The sequence below is a fragment of the Aulonocara sp. 'chitande type north' Nkhata Bay genome, linkage group LG3, assembly GCF_057382095.1.
Source record: "Aulonocara sp. 'chitande type north' Nkhata Bay isolate Kocher_YH1m ecotype deep benthic linkage group LG3, A_spYH_male_GT1.1, whole genome shotgun sequence".
In the NCBI taxonomy this organism is placed as follows: domain Eukaryota; kingdom Metazoa; phylum Chordata; class Actinopteri; order Cichliformes; family Cichlidae; genus Aulonocara; species Aulonocara sp. 'chitande type north' Nkhata Bay.
Window position 1 is genome coordinate 59,491,216 of NC_141346.1, and position 19,314 is coordinate 59,510,529.

Consider the following 19,314-nt stretch of genomic DNA (forward strand, 5'->3'; position numbering starts at 1 on the left):
ACGATGCACGTGCGTGGATAAAGTGGACCACTGATTGTGCTTAGTTGTAGTTTTGTCAAAGAACATGATCACCAGATTTCTGTTGTCGAACATAGTACCCAATACACGATGCTTTAAATACGGGAAAAGGCAGAGGGAGACCATGGCCACCATCGTGTAGAACCCGGTGCGACTTGCGTGCTTGTCATTGTATTTGCCGGCCAGTTTTCTCATGAACCGGTTGATTTTACCCTCTTTGCAATCGAAGAGAGTCGACACGGCCACGGCGTTGCCGAACGCCGCGTCGCGAATTACGCTCAGATGTTCCCTCGAGCACCTCAGCGGAAAGGCAGACCTAAATGCTACCTCTTTGGCAAGGGACAGGGTAATGGCCATCCAGGGCGAGCACAACACTCCGATAGAGGTGCTGGTTGACCCTCTATCGTAATGTACATGGCGGTACTCGTCGGAAAACTCCCGGGTCAATAGCGTGGCGAAAAGCGCCACCGTCACCGGCAACGAAGCCGTCAAAATCATCTGGTTCAGGTCCGTGTTACGAGGCGGCGCTGTGTTCTGTCCGGACGTGTACTCCAGGCCTCCGTATCCCAATTCCAGGCTGAGGTCCCTGGACGGCATGTGGTACGAGGCTCTGAATTCCACTTGCGGTTTGCGGAACACCAGCAGTTGTTCGACGGGGCACTCTGGCGGAGGCAACCTCTTACGTTTCGTCCAGTCCACCATGTCGCGCACCAAGGTACACCCCGGGCCGGAGCACACGTGTCTACTACAGTGATCGTGACACACGTGTCCTAGGGCCTCGCTGCTGCTGAACGTGCATGCGTTTTCGACGCAATAGCTCACCCACTGGGGATCGTCTATTAACCCCATAGGTAGGAGATTCGCACCCGGATCCCTCGATCCCATCGCCGTCTTCTGTGTGTCTGTCCTTCTTTTCCTGTCCTTTTTCCTGTCTTGTGTCACGATTCCTCTGTGACCGTTGCATGCACGTTCGCCGCGATTGAGATGACGCGCAGTTGGTTCTGATCGCACTTTGTCCGTGTGTTTTTGTGCTTTCGTTACAGGCGAGTAGGGGCCAGAGCGCCGATCTGATCTTGGTAGACGAGGTGGGATTCGTCAGCTCCAAAGTGCTACTAGCCGTTCTCCCCAATATAGCGTTCAGGGGACGTAAACAAGTGCACATCACCAGTCACGTCAACAACACCCCTTGGTTGAATAAAGTAGCAGACATCCGAGGGGACGACGGGGAACCCGCCTATCACGTTGTATCGCAGAGCTTCAAATGTAAACACCACGCCAGGGACCCGGACTCCACCTGCGTTTGCATGGGAATCTACTGTCCACAGCACATTTCCGTAGACAGCCATCTGAAGCAACTGATGAACATAATTGTGCCTAGGGGCTTCGAGAGCGAGGTGACGGGTAGCAGCAGCACGTCCTCTTCGGACACCAAGAGCGACACGACTACTCCATTCGAGGCTTGTATCATAAACAAGTTCCTATCCAGCAACTGCGTGGAGTTGGAACGCATGGTCCAGAGTAGCGTGGCCAGGGCCTACATATGCATGGACCCCACGTTCGGCGGAGGCTCCAAGTCCTGCGCCGGAGTGTGCTGTGCCGTGGAGCTAAGCGGCGGACAATTGGCGGTGAGTGCGGTCGTCTGCTGACAAGCCCGACACGAGCAGTTCGTCGAACACGTAGTCGTAATCCACCTTAGCCCGTTGTTGTTGTCGTCGTCGCGAGTCTCCCTGTGTGTCGCCCTGAGGCAAGTCGTCCGCGTGGAGGTCTAGCAGTGTACAAATGTAAGCGGTCACCCTGGCCTCCGATTGTAACGTCAGCGAGGTTTCGGTATCCGCAGTAGAGCACGACACCATGTCCATCACCTGAGCCCACGTTCCGCACGTACACTCTAAACCTGCCAATCTCATCATCCACCCCGTGATGGCGGTGGAAATGATTACGTGCAGATCGCGTCGCCCCCGCTCTCCCTGACTTTGTAACACAGCCATGTATCTCAGAGCACCGCCGCGGATGCCTTCTACGGACGCGAAAGACGCCAATGTCATATTGTCGTAACTGAGAAAATTACATTGGGCTATGCAAACGTGCACGAACCGCTTAGGCACTCTGTTGCCCAACGCCAGGGTTATAACGTCCGACAGCGTACAAGGCACGGTGGGCCTGACGAGCTCCGCGGCGTGACGGTGCTGCGCCTTGTACGTAGACGCCAATTTGTCGATCACTAGGATCCTGGCAGGGGAGTACGAGACCAGTTGAGCATACATGGTCTTAAGTTGTCCCAAGTCCATGTTAGAGTAGAACGTCATGTTGCGGCGGTAGGCGGTGAACACGATCATGAATTCGTAGTGCGATATCACATAGTCCCACGGAGCAGCGAGCAACTGGCGGATGTCTCTTCTGCACATCTCACACGTATCGCAAAACATTGTGTGTCCGCAATCTACTCAGACCGACAATGATGTGTGTGTGTCGATGTCCTTTTCTTTTTTTTTCTTTGCCCTTACAGGTGGTGGGCTTAGAGGAGTTGGAAATAGCGGACCTGGATCAAGTGACTCGCGTGTACTCGGCTCTGCTGTGCGCTCACGTCAGGCTATTGAAGGTGCTCATGCCCAGAGTCATGTGGAAGGAAGTTCCTGTGGTTATAGTATTCGAACAAAACACGTACGTCAACGCACTCGTGGACGTGAAGAACCTGATGGAACAATCGCTGTTGGGTTCGGGGTCTTTGATCAAATTCTACAGCAAATGGTCTCACGTCAACAACAAATACATGCTCGGGAAACACGTCAGCGCCAAGACCAAACTCGACATGGTGCTCAGCGCGGTCTCCGGCATATGCAAGGGTGCGCTTTGTTACTGCGACACCGTGATGTCTCTAGGCTGGGCCGTGCTTTCCGAGGCCACGAAGAAGACCAACGCTGTAGAAATGACTATGGGCTACACCAAGGGTGCCGGTTCCAGCAACCGAATGGGTTCGACTATGAACGTGGGCATGTACAAGCGATCTCGCAGGGGTGGCAATCTCCCCACAGCTATCACCTCGAGCGTGCTGGAGTCGCACGATGTGATATCGTTACCGGATCACAGGTTGACGGACAAAATGCACGCGGAGCAGGGCAAGTTGCTACTGGGTAAACTGAGAGAGGAAATGTCCATGGTCACCATAACAAAATCACAGAAGGGCTTGGATGTCGTGAGCACGGGCGGAAAAAGGTCCGTGGACGGTCAGTACACCAGAGACGACATGATTTCAGCTTTCCTTTTGTTGTGTCACACCAGAGAAGAGTTACAACAAGGGGGCGAAATGGTCCGTGTGCAGGGCGAAGTGTATTACAGGTGAACGATAGACTGTGTGAACCTTTTGTTGTTGTAGAGTATAGGAACCACACTGCCTAATTCATATGTCACATCGAAATAAAACGCTCGTTGAGCACATCGGTCGGTCTTGTTGTGTGGTTTGTTTGTTTTTTGTTTGTTTTTTTTTTTTGCTTGTGTGTCTGACTGTAGGTCGGGGATCCGAACTACCCCAACCCCGAACTACCTAGGTCGGGGTTGGGGAGGGGAGGGGGAGTATTTTATTAAGACTCATATATTCCGAACGGCAAAGACAGTAATAGGAGCCACAAGTATCACACGTTAACAATAACCTCGGTGAATCGACAGCGAACGATATGACAACGTTACGCCTTTCGTGTTTTTGCCGTGTTGCGATGTTACTGTGCGCCTTGTCCCTAGCTACGGCTCTCATTACAAGAGGTATGTAGTCACTTGCAATGTTTAAGTGCAATGGCCTGTATTGCACACTCTTGCCTTTGCTTTGCTTGAACGCTGTCCATTGCACGCCAAAAGTAAGGTTGTCACCTTTCGATCGTACCCCGCTGTGTGACTACTCAAATGTTTTTTCTTGCCATCAGATCCCAAACACGTAAGCGCGACGAGCGGACAAGATGTCGCTCTTCACTGTGAGGGTCTGAGGCGTACCAACGGCAACCTGATCGCATTGTGGACAAAGGAAGGACACGCCGCTGACAGTTACGTGTTTCACGTTTGGAATAAGCGTTTAAGGGAGACCAATCAACACGCAGACTTCCACGGCAGAGTGCGGCTGATGGACCCATCCATGAACAACGGAAACGTTTCTGTGATTGTAAGGAACGTCAGTGTGGCTGACACAGGGTTGTACTCGTGTATGGTTCTGACAGGTGAACTCAGAGACCCCACAGAGCTTGAATGCCTTGTCACCCTCACAGTCACAGAACACGGCGAGTCCGCAATGGATGAAGAGCTCACGATCTCAACAGAGATCCCGCTCCATTTCGACCCCACGACCGAAGGACACGGCGAGTCCACAATGCACGGAGAGCTCACGGTCTCAACAGAGATCCCGCGTCATGTCATGCCCACAACAGCAGCACACGGCGTGTCCGCAATGCACGGAGAGCTCACGGTCTCAACAGAGATCCCGCGCAATTTCGACCCCACGACCGAAGGACACGGCGAGTCCACAATGCACGGAGAGCTCACGGTCTCAACAGAGATCCCGCGCCATTTCGACCCCACGACCGAAGGACACGGCGAGTCCACAATGCACGGAGAGCTCACGGTCTCAACAGAGATCCCGCGCCATTTCGACCCCACGACCGAAGGACACGGCGAGTCCACAATGCACGGAGAGCTCACGGTCTCAACAGAGATCCCGTGCCATTTCGACCCCACGACCGAAGGACACGGCGAGTCCACAATGCACGGAGAACGCACAGAGATCCCGCGTCATGTCATCCCCACAACCGCAGGACACAGCGAGTCCGCAATGCACGGAGATGGTGCATATTCGCGTTCTACGCTATCCACACGAGGCTCCGTTGTGATAGCCTCCCTGAGCATGTTGGCGTTCATCCTGGCGGTCTAATGTTTTTGCAAATGTAACATAATATAGGCTTGCTACAGGAGCAGCTTGCTTGAAAGTATGGCAATTGTGTTATCACCAACCGCAGGACACAGCGAGTCCGCAATGCTTTCCTTTTGTTGTGTCACACCAGAGAAGAGTTACAACAAGGGGGCGAAATGGTCCGTGTGTAGGGCGAAGTGTATTACAGGTGAACGATAGACTGTGTGAACCTTTTGTTGTTGTAGAGTATAGGAACCACACTGCCTAATTCATATGTCACATCGAAATAAAACGCTCGTTGAGCACATCGGTCGGTCTTGTTGTGTGGTTTTTTTTTGTTTTGTTTTTTTTTTTGCTTGTGTGTCTGACTGTAGGTCGGGGATCCGACTCACCTAGGTCGGGGATCCGAACTACCTAGGTCGGGGTTGGGGAGGGGAGGGGGGGAGTATTTTATTAAGACTCATATAGTCCGAACGGCACAGACAGTAATAGGAGCCACAAGTATCACACGTTAACAATAACCTCGGTGAATCGACAGCGAACGATATGGCAACGTTATGCCTTTCGTGCTTTTGGATGTTGCTGTGCGCCTTGTCCCTAGCTACGGCTCTCAACACAACAGGTATGTAGTCACTTGCAACGTTTAATGGCCTGCATTGCACACTCTTGCCTTTGCTTTACGTGAACACTGTCCATTGCACGCCCAAAGTAACACCTTTCGATCGTACCCCGCTGTGTGACTACTCGAATGTTTTTTTTTTCTTGCCATCAGATCCCAAAAACGTAAGCGCGACGAGCGGACAAGATGTCGCTCTTCACTGTGAGAGTCTACTCGAATGTTTTTTTTTCTTGCCATCAGATCCCAAAAACGTAAGCGCGACGAGCGGACAAGATGTCGCTCTTCACTGTGAGAGTCTGAGGCGTACCAACGACAACCTGATCGCATTGTGGACGAAGGAAGGATACACCGATGACAGATACGTGTTTCACGTTTGGAATAAGCGTTTAAATGAGACCAAGCAACACGCAAAGGAGACCAAGCAACACGCAGACTTCCACGGCAGAGTGCGGCTGATGGACCCATCCATGAACAACGGAAACGTTTCTGTGATTGTAAGGAACGTCAGTGTGGCTGACACAGGGTTGTACTCGTGTACGGTTCGGACAGGTGAATCCAGAGACCCCACAGAGCTTGAATGCCTTATCGTCCTCACAGTCACAGAACACGGCGAGTCCACAATGGACGAAGAGCTCACGGTCTCAACAGAGATCCCGTGGTATTTCGACACCACGACCGCAGCACACGGCGAGACCACAATGCACGGAGATGGTGCATATTCGCGTTCTACGCTATCCACACGAGGCTCCGTTGTGATAGCCTCCCTGAGCATGTTGGCGTTCATCCTGGCGGTCTAATGTTTTTGCAAATGTAACATAATATAGGCTTGCTACAGGAGCAGCTTGCTTGAAAGTATGACAATTGTGTTATCACCATTCATTCTGTATCATGTGTTTAACGCATACTATTTGGAAATAAACAGTATTATGTGTTTTTTGTGCTCCCACGATCACTGTGTTCTGTGTCAGTCGGTCGACGTACCCCCTTATTCTCACAAACACACTGGGGGGAGGGGGGGTCCATAGCTACATTACCCGGCCGACCTGGCTACATTACTCGGCCGACCTGGCTACATTACCCGGCCGACCCGGAGTATAAGACAATCCACCCAAGAAACAAAGTCTCATCCAACACAGCTTCTCGAGTTACACCTCGTACACAAGCTATGGCTGTGCACCATTACCTGACCATCTGGAACCTTGGACATTTGTGCGATCGGTTTAAAAACACGTCTTTCGCGACCTTCTTGGGCATGACGCGTCACCACGCTCTGCATCAATACGGTGAAGAATTTGCCGATCGCCATCAAAGATTGTGTAACCAACTTAGAAGCGTGTTGTATTCAAAACGACTTATGGATACAACGCACGAGAACTCTTTGCAAGCGTGGAACAAAGTCCAGGGCCTGACGACTGAGGCTACCTGCATTGAGACTACGTCTGCACTGGCTCAAGAGACAGGGGGCTATCCCACAGAAGGGGTCGTTTCACCCATGGCGCAGCTTGCCGTGTCGCCAGTGCCACCCAGAGCTCCGGTTAAAAGTCGTCTCGGGCTGAGACGTCGAGACCGGTCCGATTTGAAGCGTGCGGGCGGCAAGGACCGTATTCGCAGAAACCTGTCGTACGAGTTTGAAGCTGTGAATATGTACTATACGCCACGCAGGAATAAGCAGTACACCTCGAAGGGGACTCGGGTTCCTGTCAAAGCCAGACTGGGAGCCCCAGTGAAACTTCGTGAACCAAGTATGTCTCACCGATGTGTGAGACGAAGACTTGAGTTGAGAAGAAGACTGGACTTTACTTGTACAATGCAAGACAACTAATGTATGAAGATATTGTAACAAGTGCATATGACAGTTATTTGACTGACAACAAATGTACGACGATATTGTACCAACTGCGGCACGTAATAAAAAGTTTTTTATTGTCAACATTTAAACAGCAGTGCGATTCTGTTTGTTAGTGTTCGAGTAAACATTGGGTCAAATGATTCACACATACACAAAGAAAAGATTTTATACATTTTATTCAGCAATACCATCAAAAATAGTGACTGTTAAACAGAGACGCGTAGATACATGCAGCAGGTACAAATGGGAGGCATCGAGATACCAAACGCAGCCTCAACGCACGACCCAGAGACAAGCACAGTAGTATTATTATGAATCACAGCATCTCCAAATAGGACGCTTGCAGTCCCTTGCAGGCCGTGTAACACTGTCTACAGTCACTTCTCTGCGCTGGCTGTGTCGATCCGCTAGTAAAACAGTGGTCTGTTGTTGGGCGATCCTGCACTGTGCTTGTAGAAACAGTCCGGCCCAAACACACAGTTGCCTTTGAGAAAATATTTGCATGTTATTTTGGACAGAATACTCGTCTTGTAGAGGCTGATGATCTCGTTCTTTTTGTCCTGATCTGTCACCCAGCATTTAGACGGTATGAAGTAAAAGGACACAGTCCGACATTCAGGGCATCCCTTCGCCGCGTTGTATGACACAACATCTGTCTTTCTTCTCCAGGTTCGTATACAGTGCAGGCAGAAGCAATGTTGGCAGTTTGGTAAGATGGCAAAGACGCGCTCCGAGGGATTCTGTTTGGTAAGTATGACGTCCATGCACACACCACATGTTCTGGCCAGGCTTTCGTGTACGTGGTGCTCAGACTTGACATACATTCCTTCACTGAAACGACCAACCTCGACCTTATTTCCTTGCAAAGCCATAGTTGTTTGACATTAGAGCTGCTTCTGTATATATATGTGTGTGTGTGTGTGTGTATGTGTGTTTGTTATACTGTTCTCTCTGTGTGTGTGTGTGCGTGTGTGTGCGTGAGGTAGAGAGAGCTCTAATCGTCATCGCTCTCCGCGGCGGACCGATAAGCTCCTCCGGAGCGACGCTGCACGTGGGGTCGTTTCCCAACAATAGCACAGGGCTTCTTTGGTGGGATCTCAGGGTTGACCTTGTGCGTCGAGGTGAGTTGTCTGTTACGTTCGGCTGCTGTTTGTTCGTGTGCTAGAGTATGCCGAAGTGGGACGTCGCCGGGGTTATAGAGTTGCTGGTGTCGATGATGTTGTTGCGGTGTAATATCACGGAGCGTCAAGTGTTCCTGAGCATGTGTAGCGGTATACCTCTGTTCGTGTTGATGGGTACTATTCACCTGTGTCATTCCACTAGGTTGAGGCTGTTGCTGCTGGCGCACGCCGGGAACGCTCTGGTGTGCGATCATCATCGGAGGAGCGGAGGGGAAATTCGTGGATGTCACAGATTGCATCCAAGACGTTGGGATGTCCGTAAGATGCAGCGTGTGCTCTTTGTGAACTCTGCCAGCCGAACCGTGCTCCGCTGCGCTGACACAGTAACGGAAAAGGAGATATATGTAATATCTAGCCAGTTTCCTCGCGTCTACTGCAATACACTGAGGGATATCCGGAGGGTGGGATCCAGCGCTCTTATATTCCATCGCATGCAGGGATTCTAAGTCGGATTTCGGGACGTACAACCCATCTACCTTTGTCCACATGTCCCTTAGAAGCTGTAGGCCCATCTGAAGTGTCCTCACATCCCTGAACGAGGCGGCGTGCAGGTAGCCCGTGGCAGGCGAGCCGCTCATCACCAAACACTCAAACAGGTTGGCTGTCGCTGTACCCGAAAACGTGATCTCTCTGCGAGAGTTCATATTTATTTACCTGTCGAGAGAGAGAGAAAGGACGGAAGATTAATCTGAATTCGCTGTATTTCAACGTCCGACCCGCAGCTCTGCCAATGGCCGCCCCTGCGCGCTCCGGCAGGGGCAAACGATACTGCGACTTGCTTTTGGATCTGGTCGAAAAATACAGTCCGTTTCACGTGAGGACGTTTCGTTATAATGATCTACAAGGGATACTGTCTGTCGTCTCGGAGACCGGCCGAAGCGGATTCGTGCCAGGTCCCAGTTGCGACACGGTGGCCGAACTGGAAAGATATATACGAGAGGAAGATCGGAGCGATGTGCAGCTGTTAGCCATACAGGAGATAGCCGTACAGGAAGAGGTTAAAATCAGCAAGCAAACAAAATACCTCCTGGTGTACATAATAAATGCGATATCCAGTAAGTACAACTCTGTGGTGGTGTTTCTCATGACTAACCCTAAGATTACGGCCCCGTACTCTAAGAATGTCAGCGACCTACTGGACAATACAAACCGGCTGATCAAAACAAACACCAGACGCACTTCGTTCCTACCCACGTTCACCGCGCAACCATACCAACAGATACATCCGAGGATCCAGGGCGATCACCCGATACTCCACGTGCATCGACCACAAAGCTACAGTTCACCCGCGAAAGAAAGAAAGCGCTCCAGCTCGCTAGACAGTTTCCATAGAGAGTACGTCGACGTTGCTGACTGTGAAGCTACTACGGTAAACCCTTGGTCCGTGTACAGCGGACTACCCAGTAACCTGCAGTGTTCCATTGACATTCAGCAGTCAATGCAAGATCCCAGTATGCTGTTGGGCCGAGGCGGGTTCGGCATCATCGTGGAAACCTCCAACGTGCAAGTTGCAAAAGTTAACATGTTCCCAGAAATGGCAGACTGGAGCCTGCCGTTTATAGAGGATCAGTTTTACCGATACGCGCACATCGCCACTCAAGTGGAAGAAATCGCCATAGGCGTTTCGATGAAGCACCCAAACATACTACGTACCTTTGGAGGATATTGGTGCGACATACCGCAGTATCCGTTAGGCGGCAGGGCCGTGATCGTGATGGAGAGAGCCCTATTCTCCTTACAGGAATTCATGGCCAGGATGAACAACCTGCAGAGGCCCGAATCGAGCACCTCCACCGACAGCGCCGTGCACCTGGCGCTGATACCCATTGTGGAATTGGATACATTGAGAGGACTGGAGTACCTACACGCGAGACATGTTCAACACCGAGACCTGACGTACAGAAATATCCTCGTGTGCCATCAACCCAATAGAAAACCGGTGGAGCTGTCGTTTAAGATCAGCGACTTCGGCACAGCCTGCAACTACTCGACTCCAGACCAGCAACGGGGCAATCGAGTGCACACGGCCCCCGAAGTGCTTTGGTGCCTAAATTCCACCACGGCCAGCGATGTGTTCAGCTGGTATTGTGTCATGTGGGAACTGTACACGGGATCCCCGTTGATAGAATACAGGCGTGCTCAGACGCCGTCCGAATTCTGTAAGAAGACCTACGGGGATAGCCTCTCTAAACTCGTCGGCGTGTACACGCCTTCAGACCCCACGACTGCATTTCAAAGCAACTACATGAAAGCGTACGACGGCGCGACGCTGTACGGCAAGTACGGACACTCTAGGCCCACCACCGCAACCATTGGGCGTACGCTGGGTGAAATGGGCCGCAATATTCGAGACAAAGCTTTCGTTAACATAGGCGTGCTTTGCATCACCTTGTTTCCCCAAGAACGTAGCACGCCCGGCGAGTTGTTGAAATTGAACCGTTACACGTATTTGAACGATGACGTATCACACGCCACCTCGCCGGTTCACGTAATCCCCAGTAATATGCAGGTCGGCCAGTACAGAGCGACGGATGCCATCGTAGCAAACGACTGTGTCCCCGACCAGTTCCGCATACTAGTGCAAGAAAAGAAGCTTGGGGTGTATACACACACGAGCAAAAGGTACTACGGCATAGACTTGATACGCTTATCGCCGGATTTACAACCCAGTCCGTGGTATAGAGAAAAAGAAACAGCGCTGTCCGATTGTGTCAGAAAGGCATGCTCCGAAAAGCGTAGAGCTGGCGAATCGCTGGAAAGTACTCTGGGGACGCTCTGTGCTGCAGATGCCGACCGCGTAGGGGCGTTTCGTCCGTGTGCAAAACGAACACAGGCCGCCGCGCAGCCGGGTGCGGTGCCCGGCTTTCACAATGTCACGGCGGACGCTGCCCTTAGCGGCCAACAGCCGAGCGATGAAACGGGGGGGCGAGCGCCTACGGGTGTCGTTGCCGCGGAGGACACGCTTACCCGGGCACCCTTGGTCCCACAGGTGCCAGCTGCGTACAATGTAGCCGCTGCGGGAAACCGTCAGTCGACTAGGCCGTCTCTCAGTCAACCCAGTCGCGTCAAATGCCTTGTTCGTACTAAGCAGACCAAAGGCGAGTCCGACGTCACCATGGTCATTGTCACGAACCCCACGGAGGACGACGTTGCGTGTTTCCAACGCGACGTCGTGGAAAGAGCATGTCGGCTGACAAAAGAACATCCCTCATTGTTTGCCGGACCTAGGGAATCTGTGTACAAGCAAGCTAAGGCTCATGGGCTATACGTGTTTCAATACGGTCAGTTCTTCAGATCCACCAAGATGATCAACTGGGTGTTGCAACAGGGAGAATCCTTTTATCCGTGCTTGATGCAAGTTCTCTTGACATTGAAAGCTGCCGCCGAGAACAACGTGCTACCTACGAACATGGCAACCGAGCACCTACTACTCGGCCGAGGGGCTGTGATGATCGACATAGTGGGTTATTTGAGCGCTCACTTTCCCCAGCCGGACCATCAACAGTTGCTAGGTGCCCACAGCCGGAGAATTACATCTGTGTGTTTGGAACTACTTAGTAAGCACGAGCCGGGATCTCCCGCTGTGCCATTTCTAGAGAAATGTCAGTCTTCTTGTTCAAATAGCCAAGACATAGAGCGTTTGGTCACAGAGTTGAGCCAGCGGAATGTTGCCAGCGCTATCACAAGAGTTCAGCCCGTTGTGTCATCGCTAGCGCACACGCACTTTACGTTCAGAGAATATTTGTCCGACGTACCAAATTGGGTAGGCTCGAGGGTCGGCGAGGCCAACTTGAATAAATGTACAGCTAAGGTTCTGGTGTGCGGAAACCCGACCCGTCTTCCGTTCACGAGGTTTTCTAAGACCGCGTGCCGGCCGGACTCGGCCCCCGGCGCGGCTGATGCGACACTTCACCACAGCGGACTCGTCAAAGACCTTGTGCGAAACATTGTCTTGAGAGTAAAGGCTAAGGCGCTATGGGATAACGCGCTCGCAGTTACCACTCTGGACTGCACTCAGGGTCTTACTAAGATCACACTAAGACCTAGTGCACTTTCAGGAGTGCCAAGCTTGGACGAGCTGAGGCGAGATATGTTTGAGTCCCTCGATCTACTATGCCTGTACACTCACGACAGGGCAGCGCTATTGGATTGGGCTCCCGTTATGAAAATCACAAAACATGTCACGTTGACTCCCCTGTCAAACTTCAGCTCGTATCACTTCAAGATAATTATACTACTAGTGCATATTGATGCAAAGGAGACTACCAAAGGAGCAATCAAGACACTGGACGAACTGTTTAGGGGTGTGCCACTTTACTGTACGACGGACTATTGAGCATTGTCTGCCGCGCGCAGCACGCAGGATAAACAACATGAGAGGGCTGATCAACGTTGGGTCTCACTGCGCCGTAAACAGTGTATTGCAGTGTCTGTATGTCACAGATGACTTTAGGATCACGCTGACCAGATCTGATGACGACGATGATGATGTTGTTGTTGTCGATGATGTCGACGACGCCGACTGCGATAGAGCCAGCTACAGCACCGTGACGAGCGAACTGACGAGTGTCTTACGGGACATGGACTGTAACACTCCGGGAATGCCGCCGTGCGATCCGAATTCACTTGTGGACGCGCTAATTCGATACAGTGGCATGACATACGAGGTTCAACAAGATGCCGATTCGGTGTTTAAGTGCGTGCTAAACGCACTGGCGGACGACGGCGACCCTCGATGCAAACAAGCATCTGACCTGTGGACTATACGGAAACGACAATCGGCAAAGTGTTCAACGTGTAACGCGGAATGCGTCTCGCACCATGCGGCGAACAACGTGATTGTATATATTGGGGAAAACGAGCCAAGTAAGCTACAGGACTACATGGACGACTACTCTGAGTCCTTTAGAGTGTCCGACTACCACTGTGGCACCTGTCAAGAGGAGACGGAGCTGAACGTCAATACGGATATCACAGAGCTACCCGCGGTCCTGTGTTTCACCCTTGCCAGAGGGCAGCGGTGTGTGCAACACGGAGAGCTTATGGTCAACGCCAGTGCGATCGACGTACCAGAAGAACTAGACTGTAGCAGGATGTCTGCAACTTCACAGCCTACAAAGTACGAACTGTACGGTATGATAACTCACACAGGCCCCTATGAGTTCGGTCATTACGCAGCCTTTGTGAAAAAGATGTCCAAGTGGTATTTTGTTGACGGCGATGTTGTGAAACAGTGCCCTGTATTACCCTTATCGTACTACAACCTGCCTGCTAATTTGTATATGTTAATGTACAGAAGAATCTAAGTGCACCCCAGCGGGTTGTTGGTTTGTGATTGTACAGTCTGTATGTGTTCACTTTGACGAGATGTATGTCTGTCATGTATATTATTGAATGTGTTATACGGATGCAAAATAAACATGCGATAAAACAAGACAGCGTGTGTAATGTTTATTTGCAACTACTCAACAGGCGAAATCCAAACGTATTTATTTTGTATCCACCACAGTTAGGTCAGTCACATGAAAACTCTTACTGTCGGCCCAGTGTTACACGTTGGACAAACCCTGGTAGAACAACCGCAGGTTGCATGGCCACATATCATTATGTACACCCTAGGCTTATTGCACTCTACGCAGACAATGTCCGGCTGGACACTGCTCGTGTCCACCGCACGACAAAAAGTCCATTCCGCTTTGCACAGAAAACACGAGCGCTTCTTCGTCACCCTGACGCCCTGGTCGATGCATGCCGAGCAGCACATGTGTCCGCAGCTCAACATGCACATTGGCTTCCTTTCGTAACAGCAACAACACGCCGGCAGATCAGCCCCGCGAGATCCTGCAGCCGCATCCGAGTCCGAGTCCGAGCGTTCTCCAGCGTCTGCGCCAACAATTACACCCGGCGGACCACCAGGCCCGTTCGCTTGCAAGCGACCTGGATCCTGGGTAACAAATGTCAACCGGCGTTCATGTTCAAGGTCCGGCGAGGCGAAGCCCTCCCATGGTGATCGATGATGCGGCTCCCGGACTACAGGTTGCATTCGGCCCACACCCACGCTGGGAGCTCCCCTGCATCGAGCCATCTCTTCTGCGGTCAAGGCGTCAGTGTACTTAGGTTGTGTTTTCATAGAGTCCCACACCCACCACGGTACATGCGCCTCCTCGTACCTTACAATACGTGCACCGAATGTAATCGCGGAGTCACTTAAGAGTTCTCCACGGCTGACAAAATAGGGCCAGTTATTGTCAGATACGTCCTGGGCGAAGGCGCTTGCAAGTGATGTCGTTGCGATCGGCTCGTTCGGGGCGTGAGATGTTATCCAGCCTTCAAAACGTGCCTTTAGTCGCAACGAGTATTGCTCGAAGTTATCTGCAGGGATCACCGCATGTATCAGAGTTAAAGTCGTTTCAATGATCCTACGATCCAGGGTACGCAGACGCCATTTGCTCACGCGATAACGTCGCACGTATGAACTAACAGGAGGCGCTTGTCTCACATCAGGCCTCCCTCTGCGGACAACGCCGGCGATTATGTGGATCTCTACAGAAGACATGGCTGTATCTGGGATGCCAGCTTCAGCGATACCTTTACCGGCAATGTCAAACACCCCAAAGCAAGCGTTTGTGTGGCCTCTCAGGTTGTGTCGTATAAACCACGGGACAGTTGTATTGTAGGTTTGCGGCCCGTGCCGTAGGTCGGCCGGTGCCGTAGGTCGGCCGGTGCCGTAGCCAGGTCGGCGAGCTTGACACCCCGAGGCACAGTTTAAGTGGACTTCACGCATGAGCACAAATACAGCTACACCGTAGGCTTGAGTTTGACAAGATGGAGCCGATTGCTAACATTTCACACCGTACCATCGTGCGGTACAATGAGACAATCAGGCCTCTGCTCAGCCGTACACATAGCTGTGACCGAAACGCAGCATACAACAGCAGTGCCGTGTACGTGCCTGTTATCCATGGGGTGGTGATGTTACTGGGCTTGTTTGCGAACTCGTACATGTTGCTGATACTTCATTCGAGAAATGGAAGGAGGAAGAGGCCTGCTAACATCGATGTGTATTTTACCCAATTGGGGATCTGTGACATATGCACTCTGCTCACTCTGCCTGTGTGGCTTACCCAAAGTGTGTTACACGGCCGCTGGATATTCGGATACGCAATGTGTAAAGTCTTTAAAGGCCTGACCACGGTATGTGCTAACATCGTAGCTACTACAGTACGTTTGACGTGACACCGTGACTTGGACATGTGTAACACTCACTGTGTTTTCATTTTATTTTTGCCCACAGCTCTTTTTCCAGTACGGGGTGTGCCTGTTGGTCTTCGTGAACGTCAACAGATATATGAAGATTGTACACAATAGAGGAATGAGCGCGTCCCGCAGAAGCAGAAGCCTAGTGAGTGCTATATGCGGATGCATACCCGCTGTATCTGCTACGGTGGACATGTTTTACTGGCAGACTATTCGGTTATCCCCAACGTCTCCCATAATGTTTTGTTACAACGCCATGCCACCTATGATGAAGGACCTCAGTTTTTGGCTTAGGATGACCGTGTCTTTTCTTTTGCCTACAGTTGCTATCATATACTGTAACAGCATGATTGTACACACTGTAAAGAATCACATACAAAATACCGTGCTGGGCAAGCGCGTAACACGCACATACAGAAGGGCGAAGATATTGCCGATGGTCACTGTTGCATCGTTCGTGTGCTGTTGGACACCGTGGCTCGTCAGTGTGCTGTACTTTCGTTCACATAGACATTGCAACGTAGCTACAGTGTTGAACATTTGCACGGGTGTCGGTCATTTATATTGCCTGTCAAACCCTGTGTTGTATATATTCGTCAAGCGAAGGTCCAACGGTACTCTGCGTGCTATGAGCAAAAGTACCAGTTTCTAGCTACCAGGGAAGCGGTGTAAATGTGTATATATTTGTGTAAATAAATTCACAGAAAGCTTTATTCTGACTTTTGTCTTGAATCTAATTGCTTTTGAGGTATGTTGGTCTTCTACACATTCCTGTCCTCCTTCTTTGTCCTGCACCGCACACTAGCTAAAAAGAAACAAACTAGATGTGTATAGTAAGGAAGCAGCGACACTTTATTTCATGGAAAGTATATACAACGACAACAACAAGACACTTTATTTCATGGAAAGTATATACAACAACAACATGTACGTGCACAGACACATTCTAATCACAAGATCTGTGTTTCTTGGACGATCCCCGTTTCGATCCGTGAGATCTCTCCCGTTGCGAAGAGTGGTGCGATGGCGTCTGTTTTCTTTTTTGTGAACGTTTACCCTGTGGTGCAGCATGCGAACATTGCGTTGGGTCACTACAATCCTCTCTCTGTCCACCGTGTGTAAGAGGTGTGTGTCTCCGCAACGCAAGCGCCGTTCTACCGTCGTCTGCGTCCCCACGACAAGGCCCCGAGCGGCGATAATCGCTGACCATTGTGATCATGGTCGCAGCGTAATCTCGTTTCAACATGTCGACCGTAAAAATGTCATCTTTGAAAACGTGATTGAACACATCACACGCATCCTTCCACTCCCAATCTTCTTCCAATTCGAAGAGGTAGTCCCTGTCCACTGTATCGTTCGTCAGAAGCACTTGATCCTGATGATACGTAGTCCTAGTTTTGCAAAACGAACTCATGTTCTTAACCGGTACACCCGCGTAGTCTCCGGAATACACCGTCAACCTCGGTCCGTGGAACGTGTGCCGCGGGCCCACGTTGGCTTCTTTGAGGTGGCTTTCGTTGTAAGCCAGATGGGGAGCCTCCTCGCCCAGCGCTTCGAGTAAAACAGCTCCGTAATACAAAGGCGCCGAGCACTGAAACGTCTCGCCGCCCAGCACACATCTGTGGAAGGTTAGCTCGTCCAATGCCTTCACACCGGCTGTAGCTTCCAACACCAGCGAGCGAAGCGGGTCCTCTGTGAAGTCTAGCGTGAATGACAACCTAGGACACTGCGGAGGTCGCTCGTTCGCGTTCTCGTAACACTGACCCATAGCATTCTCCCATTCCTCCTCGTCGGCGCTCTGCTCGTAAGACTCCACCATACCCGAGGTGACTTGAGACCAGAATCCAGCATGAGAATCGGGGGCGTAGGTCGCTAACATGTCATACAGCATTTCAAGGGACAACGTGACAGTGCTCACTTTTTTATTCACCTTCGCCCGACCTCTCTTCACGTGCGAGGGAAGCTGGCTATGGGACAATCTGTACGTGCACAATTTACGCGTCTTCACCTCGCTGTCGACAGCAGACCTAGCCGGCACTTTACACGTCGAACACAACATGAGCATCTCGTGCGCAGTGCCATTGTCGTCCTTGTTGTGCTCCGCCGAGAAAAACATGTCCTCTATCCCCGAAACAGACAGGCTGCCGTTTTTGATAGTCGTCTTGAGTTTCTGTTCGTACACCTGTGTTAAAACGTATCCCAACACCTTACACGCAAACCTTCCCTGCGAGTCGAGGGCGCGAGGACATATATCCGGCAGACAGGCCGCCGTGCACAGTTTGTACACGGCGTTGGTCTCTAAGCATATTTGTCCGAAGGACAGCTTGTTCAGCGCTCGCAGTCTGTTTTCGTTCAGCGTCCTTGTGAACGAGTCGCAATCCGGGTAGTCGGCCTTATCGGGAATACGAGTCCAGGGAGGGATCCAAATGTCAAACACAAAATGACAGGCCAGCTTCATCGCCTCCGCGAACACCAGCTGGTTTATGCAGAAAGCAACCCTCCGGCCCACCATCCCCGCGCACTCGATGTGCGTCTCGTAAAACGCGGCGACGCACGCGTCTCTAGCGCTGTCAAACCGGACTCCGAATTGCACGACCTCGGAGTCCGCGATCATCGTAGCAGACTGTATTAGATTCTGTCTGTATAGGCAAAGCGCTGCGATGCGATCCATCTTCCGCTTCTCCACCACATCCCTAATTTGTACAGTGCTTCGAGTGCGACTGACCTCTTTAGGATGTTCAGATTCCATTATCAGACACCTGTCCGCCCAGGCGTCGCTCATGAACCCCATGGTGTTTGTGTTCCACACAAACCCGCAGTTGTGAACAGCTTGGAACTTCACCGTGGCAATTTTGCCTGTCATGGGGTCTTTGGTCACGACGTCGCTTTCTAGGGTGCTGGTGTCCAACAGATTTTTGAACGTGTTGGGGATGACGTTTGATTCTCTGTCGATCGATTTGGTGTTTTTCTCGTGTGTTATGTGAGCGTCGTCTATCATCACCACACAAGCGTTCCTCTTCTGCTTGTACTTGAAGGCCTGCATCGTGAACGAAGTTAGCCTCTCGATGCAATTCCTCACCGCGCGAAATTGATGCTCCAGCACGTTGTTAGCGTAACTTTTACCTTCCCCGGGACCGGTGATGTTCAACAGCATGATACGTTCGATGGTGTATCTGGGTGCGGTGTTTGTTATGATGTAATTAAAGGTGGTCGACGCTTGAAACAGTCTAGTTATTGCCAAGGTGTCACAGAACAGGTGTTTAACCACTGCCGCGTCGTACACCTTTACGCTGGCGTACTCCCGTTGGCCGTCGTCGCAGACTGTCCTGCATAGCTGTGAATGTATGTCCGGCAGGTGGTGTCCGAGAGACAAAGATGCGTTGCCTCGACTCCCATCTACAACTTCGTGTAAACCCATGTATATTGCATCTCGTTCGCCAAAGTGCCGTCTTGTCAAGATTGTAAAGACCATATCCGCTATGAGCTCAAACTGATCCCTGTC

General features: G+C 51.3%; 2 protein-coding genes and 1 long non-coding RNA gene across 3 annotated transcripts in view; all 3 read left to right on the forward strand.

Annotated features, from left to right (window-relative positions):
• The window catches only part of LOC147336347 (uncharacterized), a 397,968-nt gene that overhangs the window by 56,740 nt on the left and 321,914 nt on the right, over positions 1–19,314 (forward strand). The gene's annotated exons all lie outside the window — the stretch shown is intronic.
• Positions 1,308–3,624, forward strand: LOC147336352 (uncharacterized). The gene is made up of 2 exons (XM_086287076.1): positions 1,308–1,643; positions 2,525–3,624. Exons 1-2 carry the CDS (start codon positions 1,323–1,325, stop codon positions 3,356–3,358), a joined length of 1,155 nt encoding a protein of 384 aa, XP_086143202.1. The 5' UTR covers positions 1,308–1,322; the 3' UTR covers positions 3,359–3,624.
• Positions 9,286–12,891, forward strand: LOC147336353 (uncharacterized). Its single transcript, XM_086287024.1, has one exon. It carries the CDS (start codon positions 9,286–9,288, stop codon positions 12,889–12,891), a length of 3,606 nt encoding a protein of 1,201 aa, XP_086143150.1.

Bases quoted from the DNA above. Each gene is read 5' to 3' on its own strand.
- LOC147336352 (XM_086287076.1), top strand. From the start codon at position 1,323: ATGGGAATCTACTGTCCACAGCACATTTCCGTAGACAGCCATCTGAAG. The intron at 1,644-2,524 runs GTGAGTGCGGTC...TTGCCCTTACAG, and splicing joins TAAGCGGCGGACAATTGGCG to GTGGTGGGCTTAGAGGAGTT.
- LOC147336353 (XM_086287024.1), top strand. From the start codon at position 9,286: ATGGCCGCCCCTGCGCGCTCCGGCAGGGGCAAACGATACTGCGACTTG.